The sequence below is a fragment of the Syngnathoides biaculeatus genome, chromosome 10, assembly GCF_019802595.1.
Source record: "Syngnathoides biaculeatus isolate LvHL_M chromosome 10, ASM1980259v1, whole genome shotgun sequence".
Classification (NCBI taxonomy): domain Eukaryota; kingdom Metazoa; phylum Chordata; class Actinopteri; order Syngnathiformes; family Syngnathidae; genus Syngnathoides; species Syngnathoides biaculeatus.
In genome coordinates this window covers 26,175,887-26,191,580 of record NC_084649.1, presented here as the reverse complement: position 1 = coordinate 26,191,580, position 15,694 = coordinate 26,175,887, and the positions used below count along the sequence as shown (strand labels likewise).

The following is a 15,694-nucleotide window of genomic DNA, read 5'->3' as shown; positions in this document are numbered from 1 at the left end:
AAGTAATCATAAACATTTTGAGTCCAAACTTCAACTGAATAATTTTGGGCTTAACAGAAGCGTACCAACAACAGCAAGCAAGCAATCTCATGAACTTGGAAATGTTTCTTCCAAATGTTACTCAGCATCCGACCTCAAGAAACCGGCACAATGTCCATAAGATATTTGGAAAAAAACGTAACTTTCTCCGCAGTGAGGAATTCAGGCCACCCACTGAAATCCCCAAAACGTCTCGCGACTGCGATGAGTCACTGACTTTTGTTTTTGTTTTTGACCTTCCCGCCAGATCTCCCAAAGGTGACGTTGATCCATCTGGACGATCGCAGCCCCACCGGCCTCTCCCTGTCGTGGGCTCTGTCTCGCCGACCTCCGGCCCACATCAGTCATCGCTATGAGCTCATGTACCGCCGAAAAGTAAGACGGAGTGCTTTTTTTTTTTTTTTTTTTTTTTTGGTGAAATCCCGCGAAGGGGGCTCCTCCGTGTTTTCCTGGGAAGACGATCCTAATCCCACCGCGACCCTTTCACCCTTTTTCTTCTTGTGAAGGATGCCGACGGAGACCGCGACGTAACCACCTACACGGTCCTGATCCTGGACAAGAGCTCCGTGCACATAAACGACCTCACGCCAGACACGACGTACATGTTCAGGGTGCAGGTGCTCGGTCCCGAAGGGAACCCTGGGAGCTTCAGCGCCGAGTACGAGTTCCACACTTTGCCACTAGGTAGCGCCCCCTTTGAAGTCACTTTCATTTCAGGATCCAGCGCACTAGCTGATTTTATGTCCTGCTTGATGTATTTATTTTACAGCTGAATCTCAGATCCAGAACCCCTCCACCATGGTGATGGGAGCGGTCGCCGGTGTTGCGGTCGTTCTGCTGGTGGTCGTGGCCGTGCTGCTGCTGCGTAAAAGGTTGGTCTCCATTGCGTTTAAAGCGTGTGGGTGGGAGTGTCATTTCGGGCTTTTTTGAAGGGTGGGGGCCGTCGGGTATTAGCGGTGTTTGTTTTTGCAGTAGTTTTTGGAACAAAAACCCCCCTCAGGAGATGGGGGATTACTGTATTCTGCTATGAAGTCATAGGGAGAGCTCCTCCTCCAAGCCAGCTGCCGTTATTAACATTCCTGTCTATATCGTGTGCAGCCCCTCTGTAATTATCCTTTTTTTTTTTTTTTTCCCCCCTCCCCTCCTCCCTTCTCAGAAGACTGAGATCTCATCGTCGGCGAGGACCCGAGGATCCCTACTTTTCATCAGGTACAACGTCAAGACTAGCAACTTGTATTTTGAACGTTATCCGTACATGTTCTAATACTTTGGATCGTTTTCCCCCCTCGCCCCGCAGATCAACTGAAGCCTCTCAAGACTTACGTGGATCCTCATACGTACGAAGACCCCAACATCGCCATCCAGAAGTTTGTCACGGAAATTGACCCGAACTCCATCAGCAAGCAGAAAGTCATCGGCGTGGGTGAGCGATCGGACCGCCGACCTCCCGTTCCGAGCCAGTTGGCTCAGAGCGTGACGATGTCGTCTTCGCGTCTGCCAGGCGAGTTCGGGGAAGTGTTCCGAGGGGTGATGAAGTCCCCCGCCAGAGGCGAGGTGGCCGTGGCCATCAAAACCCTCAAGCCGGGCTACTCCGAGAAGCAGAGGCAGGACTTCCTGAGCGAGGCCAGCATCATGGGCCAGTTCTCTCACCCCAACATCATCCGCCTGGAAGGAGTCGTCACCAAATGTGAGCCTACAGATAAAACCATATATTTTTTTTAAACAAAAATGTGTTTTCTTAAGGATGATTAAATAAATCACTCGCTTTTTCTATTTTACAGTCAAGCACGCCATGATAGTGACTGAGTACATGGAGAACGGCGCTCTCGACATCTACCTCAAGGTACGGACGAGATGTGCACGGAGGTTTTCCGTTTATTCTGCACGGAGGTTTTTTGTTTTGTTTTTAGACGTTCTTGACATGCATCGCGAGGGCACGACCGGCGCACGCCAAATTCTTTAGCAGCGGCTCGCTCACCAACCGGCGTACTGTTTTTCATGTGATTGTTTTATATCTATGGCCCAAAATTGTTGTGACTTTGTGTGATTAAGAAATGAGATGAAATCAGCACCCTGGGAACGGAACTTCACGCTCCGCCGAGGATCCCGTGTGATGACATTCAGCCCGTTGTCTGATTCGTTTTATTCTGTTGTTCACCACTCCCACAGGACCGTGACGGGGAGATTCCCACCTACCAGCTCGCGGGAATGCTGCGTGGAATCGCCGCCGGCATGAGGTACCTCTCGGACATGAACTACGTTCACCGGGACCTGGCGGCGAGGAACGTCCTGGTCAACAGCGACCTGGAGTGCAAGGTGTCCGACTTCGGACTGTCGCGCGTCCTGGAGGACGACGCCGAGGGGACGTACACGACCAGAGTAAGTCGAGTGCCACACTCCCAAAACTTCAAGTTCAGGAAAAAACTTGCTCGTGATGCCGCTTTGACTCATCAACATGGAATTTGCTGGATATTTTCTTTAATATTCGTTCGGCGTTTCACCATCTGGATTGCCGTCTTCAAGTGACTTAATGTTGCGTCTTCTCCCGGCAGGGAGGCAAAATCCCCATCCGCTGGACCGCCCCCGAAGCCATCGCTTACAGGAAGTTCACTTCGGCCAGCGACGTGTGGAGCTTCGGCATCGTCATGTGGGAAGTCATGGCCTTTGGCGAGCGGCCCTACTGGGACATGAGCAACCACGAGGTAACGCTCGCTCGACTGCCAACCCCTCGCCCACTCGGGCTTTGCCGTAAACGGGGAGAGACTCCGCCTCTGAGGTCTTCTCGTAGATGCTAAACTGCAGCTGTGTGTCGTCGTCGTCGTCGTCGTCCCCCCGCGCAGGTCATGAAAGCCATCAACGAGGCCTTCCGGCTGCCCGCGCCCATGGACTGCCCGTCGGCCATCTACCAGCTCATGCTCCAGTGTTGGCAGCACGAGCGCTCCAAGAGGCCCCGCTTCACCGACATCGTCAACATCCTGGACAAGCTGCTCCAGAGTCCCGAGTCTTTGAGCACCATCGCAGACTTTGACCCACGGTATGAATAAATAAATAAAATTTGAAAAAAAAAAAAAAAAAAACCCTAAAAAAATCTACCACATTTCCCAGCCTCCAGAGCGCACCAAGTTATAAGCCTCGGTGCACAGAAAATTTAACGCTAGCGCGGCGCTAGTGTTAAACTCTGTGCACCGTGGCTTATAACCAGGTGCGCTCATGCTAGCGCCGTACTAATTCTAGCTCCTTGCTAACGCTAGCTAGCTATACATGAATGAATTGCTGTTTATTATTATAACAATGATTGAATCATCCTTTTGGGGGGCCTTAACGTACAAGAAGGAAAAAAAAAACCCAAATTTTGCAACCGTGACTGTCCTGGTGAAAAGGGTTGGATTTATTATCATTCATGGTCGCCACACAACTAAAACCAAAACTCGAGTGATACACACCGAATGGCGGGAAAAAAAATGTACTTCGACGCTAGTTTGTCTGATGGACAGGAAATTGGCTGGACGTAAAAGTTACTGCAAACTTGAGAACATTTCTTGTTTTTGACACAAGGACAGGTGTCATGTTTTAACGCTTTCGTTCAAATGGGATCTCGTCAGATCCGATTGTCCCTCCGGAGCCGACGAAACGGTGAAAAGGTGTCCGAGAACACGGCGAGTAACCCGAGTCCCTTCTGCCCCGTCCCCTTCCAGCGTGTCCATCCGCTTGCCCAGCACCAGCGGCTGCGACGGCACCGTCTTCCGCTCGGTCCCCGAGTGGCTGGAGTCCATCAAAATGAGCCAGTACAACGAAAGCTTCGCCCGGGCGGGCGTCTCCACCATGGAGCAGGTCCTGGCCCTGAGGCACGAGTGAGTCCGAACTCGGGACGCCTTCCTTCGCGTCGGCTGTTTGCAAAACCCTTTGCGATAAATTATGTCGGATTACTTTTAAAAGGGCGTGGAGACTGACGGCCAATAAAATAGTCAAGAAATTAAAAAGAAAAATAGTATGACAGAAATAAAGGCCTTTATTTTATTTTTACTTTAGGCCTAGAATAAAAAAAAAATAAAAATCAATGTAGTCCTATTTAACTTTCTTAGAATAACTTTCCTACTTGTTAAAAAATAAAATTTGATTCCATTGTTAAAAAATTCTCGTTAATATCACAATGTTGCGACTGGGAAAAATGAAAATAAACCTGTTTTTTCCAGAATAAAAACCATGACATGATAAGAATAAAAATGTTTTTTTTTTTTTAAATTAACTTTTCAAAATACAAATTTCTTACCTCCTCAAAATCTAAATATCGCTTCTATTGAGTTTGAATTTCCAATATTTTTGACATTCCGCTTTATTCTCGTAAGAGTACAATTTATTTATTTTGGATTCTGACAAAATTGAAAACATCTGACTTTACGTTCACAACATTTCAACTTCTACCGCAAAACTTCACCTTAACTAGATAATCCTTTTTTCCTTGGGTAGTTTTTTAAAAGCTTTACGCTAGTGCTAAAAACTAATCTCAAGATTACAAAAAAAAAAAAATCTAAAAAATATGAGTATCGCAACGTTGCAACGCTTAATCTCGACAAATTCTCTGTTCCTGTGAAAAATTCCAACTTTTTCTCTTCACAAAATATTTCCTGAATTCTTTTCACCTCAAAACGAGACAACACTTTAATAGCTCAGTGGTGAGAGCGGTGATTTGGTAAACCAGGGGTTGTTGGTTCGTATCCCACCGGGGTCAGGAAGGGCATCCGGCATAAAAACTGCCAAACATTGACACGACACGCTGCGGCGACCCCTAACAGTACAAGCCTATGGTATTAAAGTTAAAATGAATTATTGTCTTATTACACGTGGTAGTTTTGTTAAATGAACGTGAGTTTTACGGGGTCCCGAAAGTTTGATTTCCATTCTGTTCACCTTCGTTTCAAGCAATTCGAGACTTAAAAATTTCGCTTCCCCCCCCCCCACGTCCGGCAGGGACATCCGGAACATCGGCGTTCGTTTGCCGGGCCACATGAAGAGAATCGCTTACAGCATCCTGGGCCTGAAAGACGAGTGCAGCTCCCTCAGCGTGTTCGCGGTGTGATCCCGACGCTTCCGCAAGCCGACGTTGTTGGACGAAGAGGACTGAAAGTGCTGGGGTCGGGGTCGGCCTCACAGGGCCCCCCAACCCTTCCGGCTGCAAAGAGAAAAATCAAAAATGCGCTGTGGCACGACTGAACAGGACCTCAGAGGCCACCCGAACAGGAATAAGACTGAAAAGAAACTTGATAGCCATGACGAACTTGACCTTGTTGTGATCAAAATCAAACGGGAGAAAAAGTGGACAAGAACTGCGAGCGTTTGGGCTCACGTCGATCGGAAAATAAGGCTCTTGGTGGTTAAGGGCACCTTTTCTTTTCTTTTCTTTTCTTTCCTTTTTGTCTTTTCCGGGATCCAAACATTTATTTTTGTACGCGTTCTGTAGTATTCGAAATGTTTGCAAAGATTTTTCCGCTCAGGGTAAAGAATCACACGTTCTTATTAGACTTTGTAGTCGGCGCTCGATCTTCCGTTCGTCCCGCTCAAACCATCGTATTTGTTTACACGTCTTAAGACGGCCGTCGGTGTTTTATTTATTATTTATTTCATATTTATGTCATTTGTTCCGCCAGGAAGGAGTTCTGATGTTGAGCGCGTAATGTCCGGCCAATTGATTTTGGCGTGTAAATAAAATCAAGACTTGCCTTTACGGTTGTTGAAGCTTCATGTGGAAATTATTATTTCCATAACCGTGACCGCGTTCAAAGGATCGCTTGTCTGCAAGAATATTACGGATGCCTGTGCATAATTTAATGCGCAGGAGTCCAAAACAGTTTTTTGCGGCCCACGTGAAGTTTGCCCGTATTGTTCCTTGACTAGACTTCAAAAGTATTTTACATGATAATCAAATGCTGGGACAATAATGTAATAAATATTATGATGGAGAATCGAGAATTACAGAATTTAGTCTTCAAACTCTTCCTCAACCTTCCGGTGTTACCGGACATTTGTTAAGCATCAATCCATTTTCGCTGCCGCTTACCCTCACGAGGGTCACGGGGAGTGCTGGAGCCTATCCCAGCTGTCAACGGGCAGGAGGCGGGATTACACCCTGAACTGGTCGCCAGCCAATCGCAGGGCACATCGAGACAAACGCTCACAATCACAACTACGGGCAATTTAGAGTGTCCAACTAATGTTGCATGTTTTTGGGACGTGGGAGGAAACCCACGCAGGCACGGGGAGGACACGCAACCTCCACACAGGCGAAGCCGGGATCGAACCCAGGTCCTCGGAACTGTGAGGCCAACGCTTGACCAGCTGACTTATTAAGCACAGTTCAGTTGTTTGTAACTTTTACATTCGATCTACATTTAATCATTTTGTCTCAAGAACATGCGTGCACTCACTGCAGACAACGAGGCGCTCTAAAGTGGCCACGCCAGTGGACTATCTGAAGGGAAGATGTATGAATGAATCGTTTCACCAATTTAGTTCAATGACAGCCGCACGTTCAGAAACGGGGACGGCGACATATTTACTTTGGTTAATCGCAGCCTCCAGAGATCAAAGTATTTGAAATCAAGCCGTGAAACAAGTCATCTTTCAAAACATGCCCCTTGAAAACTTTTGACATGAGTGACTTGTCTGGGGAGAAACTTGAACCTAAATCCGCACACTGACCACTTAATCCACCTGGGAAATTTCATCGTCCCCCCCCCCCGCCGCGACTCAAAAATGGCGGCCAACTGAGGCGAACGACACATTTTTAACCGGGGAATTACCAAGAATTTGGGGGGGCGGGGGGAGCCCCTAATCTTATTAAAGGCTGGAAAGCCACTTTCAATTTGTTTGACCCGTCATGCCTCAGGCAACACCTAACAATAAAGAAAAGAAATCTAAAACAGCTATGAAAGTCAACCCGTTAATCGAGTGGGTGCGTTTCAGACTCACCTGCTCCATCTTCTGAGCAGCTTATCCTCACAAGGGTCGCGGGAGTGCTGGAGCTGTCATTGGGCAGAGGGCCCGCCACACCCTCAACTGGTTGTCAGCCAATCGCAGGGCACCTCGAAACAAACAAACATTCACACCAATGTGCAATTTTGAATCTATAAAGGAAATATATATATATATATGTACGGCTTGCATAAGTGTGCCCACGCTCACGACTAACCAATGACATTAAAACTCACGTTAAATGTTTTTTTCAGGGCCTGGGACTAAAGCCACATCAAGTTCTCATCGGATTTGTTTTTCAACACAAAATCCTGGCAGTTTAGCAGGGGTGTGTCGACTTTTGATATCCACTGTACTGTGCATTTCACACAGAAAAAAAAAAAAAAGATTCACGATGTCGAGGGGCTGGGGTAGGACTGTACGCTGTTAAAGTGTACTCGGAAAGTACTTACAACACTTGTTTTTTTTTTTTTTCAAAATAATCTCTCACAACATCATTCCACAAATTTATTTTTCCTGTAAAGTCTGCTCAAAACACCCAATAATGACATCGCAAATGTATTTTACTTATAAATAAACAAATCACATGTCCACACGTCTCGAAATTTCCCATTCCAATGTTAAATCCTTGAGATTTTTTTAGAGCTCCGTCGGCGTTGTCATAAATTCAAATGTTTGTAACTTAAAGCGGGGGGAAAAAAAAAAAAAAGTCCAGAATATTCTCCTTTGCTGCTGCATCTAAAAGAATTTCCGTTCAGTTTTCTTTTGTCCAAGCTGTTCTTTTCCTCCACCGAGGAAATAAACCATCATTGAGGCAACTTTTTCAACAAACTGGGCGACTTTGCCAGAGCCAAGTCGAATGTCGCACCTACGCGCAATTCTGCTCCGCTAGCCGGGCTGAAAGAAGGTCCCATCGTCCTTGTTTACCCTCGCACGCTTTCAAAGAACTGCTAATGATGTTTACATGCGTACAGATACGCCATTTTAACAATCTATCCATCCGTTTTCTTAGCTGCTTATCCTCACAAGGGTCACAGGAGGCGGGGTACGCCCTGAACTGGTTGTCAGCCAAATTGGAGGGCACATTGAGACAGACAAGAGTCGCACCTAGGGGCAATTTTAGAGTGTCCGATTAATGTTGCGTGTTTTTGGGATGTGGGAGGAAACCGGAGTGCCCACCCGGAGAAAACCCACCGCAGGCGCGGGGAGAACGTGCAGACTCCACACGGGCCGGGCCGGGATCAAACATGAGACTTCAGAACCGCGAGGCCAACGCTTTCCGGCTGAGCCACCGTGCTCGTGATACGAAAAGATTTGTGACTGTAAATATTCAACAGGTTTAACATTTACGATTATCGGCCCGGATTGTTCGCTGAGCGGATCGGGAAGGGGAAAAACAAAAACAAAAATCACTGCTTACGCTCATCTTTTCGAGACATCTGATAATCGCACGATTGCTGACATTGATTGGACGGTGGGGTAAAAGCTCAAATTTGACTTGATTATTGTTATGCGTATACTCCGCTTGTTTTATAAAGTGTTTACTAACATCACAATGTACACACAAAAAAACTGCACAGCCTGTAAGACGGCTATTGATAATCGTGCCGAACTTAAGCATTTTTTTTTTTTTAAGCAAGGCCTGATTATCGAGGGTCTCTGAAAGATTATCCCGTGGGTGTGGGATCATTTCTCCTGCTGATCTGCTCAGAAAAATGAAGAAAAGCACTGCAGATAATCTGTCGGAATCGTTTACAGACATCGGACAATCGTGTCTTTGCAGACATTTCAACAATCGGGACAAACTTGCTGCTCTTTACCTTTGCAGTTCAAGACAGGAAAAGCCAGACATCATCCAAAAAAAAAAAAACGATTATCCTGTGGTGTGGGGTGCGTTATGACAGATTTTACCACACCGATATGCTCAGAAAACGATCATAATTGTTAAATCTCGCTTAGGGACTGCCAGAAAATTCAAAGCAGCAGAAAGTGGAGGAGAAGAACAAACCGCCAGATAGACGAAATCAAAACCCGGAGCGGCTGTGACGGTCAAGGGTGCTCACAGAAAGTTTTACCACCGTGAATATTGAACAGGTTTAACATTTACGATCATCATCCTTGACCGTGCGGATCGTGGCGTTACAGTCACTTAAAACCATACCACCATGGATAATGTTCGAGACGCAGCCGATAAGAAAGGGAAACAAAATGCTGAAATTTGAGCCGATTTTGGGTATGTGTGCGTCGCTTTAAATTGTCTTCTAACTTGTACAGAAATGCCCATTTTGGGACTTTTTAGGCCACAAAAACGCCCCTGCAATGTCCCAAAATCCTTTTGCAGATGTTATGAGTCAAGGGAGATCCGTTTGATCGGAATGTGACAACCCCCCCCCCCCCCCCCTCCACATAAAGAACATTCTTCAGGGAGTTCACCATGTGAGCATCCAGGGTGGAATTTTATGTATCAGCGCCTCCGGACGGCATTAAAGTTCACGAGTTAATCGGTCAGACGTGCAAAGGCTTGCGCGGATACCTGAAACTTCGGATAATGTGATGGCGAGCGATGCTCTGCTGGGAACGCCTGCTTTGGTTCTCTCTTTCGTCTCTCGACTGAGCCAAAAAAAAACGAGGAAGTGTGGCTCACATCTTATGAGGCGTAAAAGCAATGATGCCACGCTGCTTTTTGTTTTGGTGGATTTTGATGTGCGAATATTCCAATTCAAAGCAAATTAACGATCGTTAGGGCAGAAATCGTAGAAATGTTGCTGGAGAAACGCGATCACGATATGGCTCATTTTATTCCCCCCCTCTGTTCTAAACACCGGAGGAAAGAAAAAAAACAAAACTGGATAGCGCAAATGAACAATGCCTTCAGCATGTATTTTTCCCAAACTATATTGAACTGATTGACTTCAAATTTCATGTTTTTATGACAAAAAATGCTTAGTTTTCATATCTAGCGGTGTGTCGATTGGTTGAAGCCAGTTGGCCGCCATCTTGGTACTCCCAAAACATGGACACTTTTTACAGGTTGGGTTAGGGTGGGGTTTTCCTCAAACTTTGGCATGTAGAATTAAAACTATGTCGTGTGAGCTTGACATTTTTTCAGTTCTGGTAACATGAAGGATTTTGGTAAGGCAAAAAGGGCAACGTGCAAAGGAAAGACATCGAACACCGTGACTACAAAGAAACCTTGCATATTACCGATTTCCGTGACATGTTAACATTTCCCAAAACAGGCTGTGAAGCACTATCATCATGACATAGCAAAAAAAAAAAAACAAAAACAAAAAAAAAAAAAACGAGTATTTTTTGTCATAAAAACATGAAATTTGAAGTCAATCAGTTCGATATATTTGTGGAAATAATGAGGAAAATACATGCTAAACGCATCGTTCTTTTGTTGTCTCTGCGACATCCTTTTTCAGACAGAAAATTGAAACTTGTTTCCTCGCAATTGAAAATCCAATTCAATTTGCAGAGTTTTGTACTATGAAATTCATGAAAATTTTCACGGAAAATATGTTTTCTTGCTTATCCACTGATGAAGTTAGGGAAAATATTAACATTGCTTTTTTGCAACAAAAAAAAATCGTCGGCCAATAAAGGTGAAGCAGAGATTGAACAGTGACCAATAACAACCGGAAACAAAACTTTGTTCAAGTGAATTAAGCTCATCAGAAAAACAAAAAAAAAACATTTACAAATGAACTTTAAAAGCGTCAAAGTAAATCTTCCTAACTTACCTGTGGAATGTTTTCTCACAGGCACAAAACTGGCGATCAACGCACAGGTCGGCATGCTTGTTTTGGGAGGATCAAGATGGCAGATGGCGACTTCAGCTTTGGTGGCTAATAAGCCATTTAGTCTTTTTTTCTTATAATTTTTAGATCAGTGCTCTGTTATGATTTCGACCAAATGATCTCGGTAACCTGCACACAAAGAGGGGAAGGCACTTAGCGACACCTAGCGGCATTATAAAACGAGGATTTCACGGCCAGAAGTGTGAGTAAATTAAGCTTTTAAAAAAATTAAAACACACAAAATGATGTTTATTATTTCAATAATAATAATTGCCATTAGATTCAGAGACGGGTTTAAACGTCACTGAAGTAGCACATTGGTGCAGGAAACGACTTTTGATGAGGGGCCTTGAACGCAGCACTGGCTTCCGTTTTCATTTCGTACGATTTGTAGAAACAAACGGAGGCAAACTGCGATTGGCTCGCTTGGACAACAAAGACTAGAGTTTCGCGCTCCCAAATATAATAAAATAATAATATTTCAAAGTAGAGAGAAGAGAGTACAAACAACAAAAGCGGAGCAGTAAGTTTCACAATTGACGACGTTTTATGGGGCCTTGAACACAACGCTAGTTTTCACCAGGCGGAAGTGACGTTGAAAAACAGCGGTTGCCAAGCGATAACAAAAATCTAACTCCGGAATTTATCACAGTACGGTCGTAGAAATTTCGGTATCAATGAAAGTGAACCAAGTAGTATGATAGTTTAATAGCGATTAATGAAAAAGTCATTTTCACTTCGTTATAAGGTACCGAAAATAGGACAGTCGTGGGGAAAGGCGCACTCAGATGACGTAATATAACGGCAAAAGTGTAACGTCCAATGACGTAGGATTAAAAAAAAAAAAACTGAACTGCGAACTTCACGTGGTCAACTCCCGGTCAGGGCAAAACATCGCTTTGAGTACTATTTCGCGTGAAAGTTGACGTCCTTTGACATCCTTGCAATTGCAAATTATGAAAAATAATAACATCGAATTTAACTGGAATACGTTAAGTTTAGTTTTTCTTGTTGCACCGTTGGCTGAAAAACGGTGCAGGCGGTCGCAGAGAGGTAACCTTTCACCGGTAAGTGCGTTTCAGCTTAACCTTTATAATTAGCTATTATATGTTTATCGCATCGTTTGACATAACATTGTGGGTATGTTTACCATACTTTTGCCCTGACCGTAAGTTGGAGCCTGTTGACCATGGCGGAACCAATGATGGATGCAGAGTGCGCAGTCCAGTTTTTATTCAAAGTCATTGGTTATGTTACACGAGGGAAGAGATGCGGGAACTTGGCAGCGAACTGATACTCGTTTGATTTTCACCGTTCAGCCAACAAAATATTGTCGCTTTTTATGACGTCATATCTGCGCCTCACTCAGGTATGGCATCAAACGCCAACACTTTCAACAACATAACTTCAGCTTCCAAACGCGGCTCACTCGTCGTAACCGACTGGCACCGATGCAAAGACAGCAAAGAATACTTCAGCAAGATCATGCAAAAGAAGAAACGCAAGATATTCGGTAGCTTACCCGCCCCAAAAAATCTTGTGCTATTTCTTGGTCAGTTGAATGAATTGAAATTTCAATTCGATGCATTTGCGTTGAAAGGTCTGCTGGAGTCTCCCGTGATGCCTCCGCATAGCCCCGTGGACACAGTCCATTACAAGATCTTTCTGTCTGGCAAGAGCGGCGTCGGCAAAAGTGCTCTCGCTGCACACCTGGCGGGCAAGAAAATACCCAGCATGCACTACGAGACCACAGGTAAGACCCCGCAGTCGCTTCCCCTTTTCTCTTAAAACAATGACATCTTTGGGGCACACTTTCATTAAAATACAAGGAAAGGATTAAGCAACGGCGTACAGATTCTCCCAACATTGGCGTAACGTGCATATAGAGCTCGTGCACGTGACGTCACCGTTTTCACGGCGCCATATTGCCGGTCAAACAGCGCTGCTCGACATTGAACCGGAGGAGAATATTTACAAAAGCCTCGACCTGTTGTGCTGTTGGTTGTCACAACGGACGAGATACATATTCAAAGAGATCATTCTATGGAATACCAGCTGAAAAGACCAGAAAAGATCGATGGATTTCGCCAATGGAATGTGACGGATGGTGCCCAACCAAATACACACGACTGTGTAGTGATCGCTTCATTTCAGGCAGGAATTATTCTTAATCTCAAATTCCGTGGAGACGACACCTTTTTTTGTTTTTTCTAACCACAGTTAATGAATGAGAGTTTGTGTAAAACCAGGGCTCATTTATTGAAATATTGGTATTTGTATTGAATACTATCTGAAAACATTGATGGATTCCGGAAAAGGTTAACGTGTCGCTGAACACGCTTCCGTGTTGACGAGCCATCTCCCCGTTGAGAACAGATCCGGCAACAAAGTATTCGTATGCGTCCAGACTTTTCTACGCTTTCAAACTCTTCCGTGTAAATCTCAATGACTTACACAGTTGACCCATGTGTAGATCCAGTTGTCCAAGACAAGCCGAAGCGGGTTAACAATCCTTTCTTATCGGCGAAAACATCGACTTCGGCATTAAATATGGGTCCTCTATGCCGAATTCTTCTAATTTTTCAACATACCTTCGTTTACTATCACCTTTGTGTCTAACGGTATCGGACAAAACTCTGGACGTCGTGCTGTAAGACATTTTCATCTCAACGGACCTAGCATTGAACAATTCTTTGTTTGACTGGCAATATGGTTTATGACGTACGTGCACAAGCTCTTTATTCCCTGAAGACCAAACTGCCCGTAGGTAAATGTCATCAGGATTCCGGCTTGGAAAGACTGGTAATATTTTTAAAATTCGCATATTTGTGTCCAAGGCATCGAGACGACGGTGGTTTACTGGCCGGTCAAGCTGACAGAAAGCGGCAGAGTCCTCTTCTTCCGTTTCCAGCTGTGGGACTGCGGAGAAAACGCCCTGCGACGATTCGACCACCTGCTGCCGGTATGCGTGACCGCCGCACTGTTTAAAAAAAAAAAAAAAAAAAATACAAAAATAAAACTCTTGTTTGCTTCCAGTCTTGTAAGGAGAAGGCGGATGCTGTGCTCTTCCTCTTCTCCTTCACCGACCGAACATCTTTCGACGATCTCGCCAGTCAAATTAGCAAGTGGAACGAGTCTTCAGGGGGTCTGGTTGTGACTTTGGTGGTCGGCACCAAGTATCCTTTCGCGTGTACTTTCGGCCATTTTCTGGAGTTGACTCCCATTTGCCGCAAGCTTGAATGGAGAGAGAAAGAAAAAAAAAAAAAATCACAGCCTCGTACCCAATTAGAGGGTGCAATCTTTTTTTTTTTTTTCCCCAATTGTAAAATATGTTTATGAAAAGTTTGGAATTATTTATTTTTTAGCAAATAAAACCTGGCATTTAAAGCAGGGCAAGTAGATTATTATAGATTGAGGGTTTAATTTGTGGTTCTATACTTGGTGCATTTTTGCATAACCAGAAAATCTTGCAAAAGTTGAATAATTTTGGATGATTTTTTTTTTTTTTTTTTGCAGCACTTACTCTAAAAATATGACCTAAAAAGAAATCAGCACTGGCTTTGCGCTGTGGCGATTTTTGTCCAGTAAACCAATATTTTTGTAAAAAAAAATTTTTCCAAAGTTTTAAAAGAAAAAAAAAAATCCTTGACAATTTTTTTTCCCCCACCGATTTGACCTTTTCATGCACTGCGACGTCTCCGAAAAGGACGTGAGGGACTTCCGGGAGACGTGGCAGCTACCAGTGTTGCGCACGGGCGGCGGGGAGGCGGGCGACGGCCTGGACGGCGCTGCCCCCCTCCTCAACTGCCTGGCAGAGTCCCTGTGGCACCAGGACTGCGTCGCAGCGAGACACCAAACACAGTTGTGGACGGCGACTTGAGGTGGACCTCAAGGCGTTGGAGGGGGGAGGGAAATCCGGTTGTTTTGGAACAGGAGACCCTACTGGCCCCCCCAGCAAAATATCAAAAGTATTGCAGGAAAATCAAGCTGAATGCCAAGAAGGGGCGTAGTACAGTACTACCTCAGTTCTCGACCACATAAGTTTCCAAAAGGCGCTTTGAGAAGTGATGTTTGAAATCCAAATCGATATTTCCCATTGCAATTCATGGAAAAATAAATAATGCGTCCCAAGCATTTAAAGAAAAAAAAAGGGCTTTTTAAAGCTTTTTTTCTTTTTTTTGCTTTTCCTGATAAAGTCCATAGTAGGAATACATGTATAGCTTAAATACTTTATATCATGAAATAATTTAAATATTGTTTAAATTGTACACTTTAGTAGTAGACTAGGCAAGGAGTGCATTATAGTTAATTAGTATATTTTCATACCTTTTTCCAGACAACTGTATTCACCTACCCTTTTAATATTATCCATTTTCTTAGTTGCTTATCCTCACAAGGGTTCTGGGAGTGCTGGTGCCTATCCCAGCTGCCAACAAGCAGGAGGCAGGCTACACCCTTAACTGGTTGCCAGCCAATCACAAGGCACATGGAGACAAACAGCCACACCTAGGGGCAATTTAGAGTATCCAAATTAATGTTGCATAATTTTGAGATGTGGGAAGAAACTGAAGTGCCTGGAGAAAACCCACGCAGGCACAGGGAGAACATGCAAACTCCACACAGGCGGATCCGGGATTGAACCCGGGTCCTCAGAACGGCAAGGCCACAGGCCAACGCTTTACACTTGCAACACCATGTCACCCCTTTTAATATTAACATATGTAATAAAAACTTTTGTAATAGATTTTCATAAAAATAAAAATTTTGGAGTTCCAACTCACCCATTGCTTGGAAAAAAAAAAAAAAGTGTAAATTGTGTTGGAGATTGTTGCGCTCCCCTGCGACTTGGCTAATTTAGGTAAAAATCCCCCCCCCCCTTTTTT

The 15,694-nt window shown here is 44.5% G+C and overlaps 2 protein-coding genes and 1 long non-coding RNA gene across 5 annotated transcripts in view; 2 read left to right on the top strand and 1 right to left on the bottom strand.

Moving 5' to 3' along the window:
- Positions 1-5,772, top strand: part of LOC133507269 (ephrin type-A receptor 2-like) — a 39,837-nt gene extending 34,065 nt beyond the window's left edge. For all 3 annotated transcript variants that reach the window (XM_061832135.1, XM_061832134.1, XM_061832133.1), the window contains exons 6-17: positions 287-414; positions 546-723; positions 809-911; positions 1,196-1,248; positions 1,337-1,462; positions 1,541-1,726; positions 1,821-1,882; positions 2,209-2,418; positions 2,592-2,741; positions 2,880-3,073; positions 3,735-3,890; positions 5,008-5,772. In XM_061832135.1, the coding sequence (XP_061688119.1) occupies positions 287-414; positions 546-723; positions 809-911; positions 1,196-1,248; positions 1,337-1,462; positions 1,541-1,726; positions 1,821-1,882; positions 2,209-2,418; positions 2,592-2,741; positions 2,880-3,073; positions 3,735-3,890; positions 5,008-5,116 (1,655 nt within the window). In that variant the 3' untranslated portion in view covers positions 5,117-5,772. The remainder of the gene's footprint in view (positions 1-286; positions 415-545; positions 724-808; positions 912-1,195; positions 1,249-1,336; positions 1,463-1,540; positions 1,727-1,820; positions 1,883-2,208; positions 2,419-2,591; positions 2,742-2,879; positions 3,074-3,734; positions 3,891-5,007) is intronic.
- On the bottom strand, positions 3,818-12,470 carry LOC133507279 (uncharacterized). The gene is made up of 5 exons (XR_009796782.1): positions 12,334-12,470; positions 10,755-10,940; positions 7,006-7,118; positions 5,063-5,209; positions 3,818-3,940 (listed from the first exon to the last, which is right to left on the bottom strand). It is a non-coding gene; the product is annotated as an uncharacterized LOC133507279 (long non-coding RNA).
- cplane2 (ciliogenesis and planar polarity effector 2) lies at positions 11,454-15,597 on the top strand. The gene is made up of 6 exons (XM_061832159.1): positions 11,454-11,878; positions 12,181-12,324; positions 12,412-12,564; positions 13,649-13,773; positions 13,848-13,987; positions 14,481-15,597. Exons 2-6 carry the CDS (start codon positions 12,183-12,185, stop codon positions 14,689-14,691), a joined length of 771 nt encoding a protein of 256 aa, XP_061688143.1. The 5' UTR covers positions 11,454-11,878; positions 12,181-12,182; the 3' UTR covers positions 14,692-15,597.
- Positions 15,598-15,694: the final 97 nt, after the last annotated feature.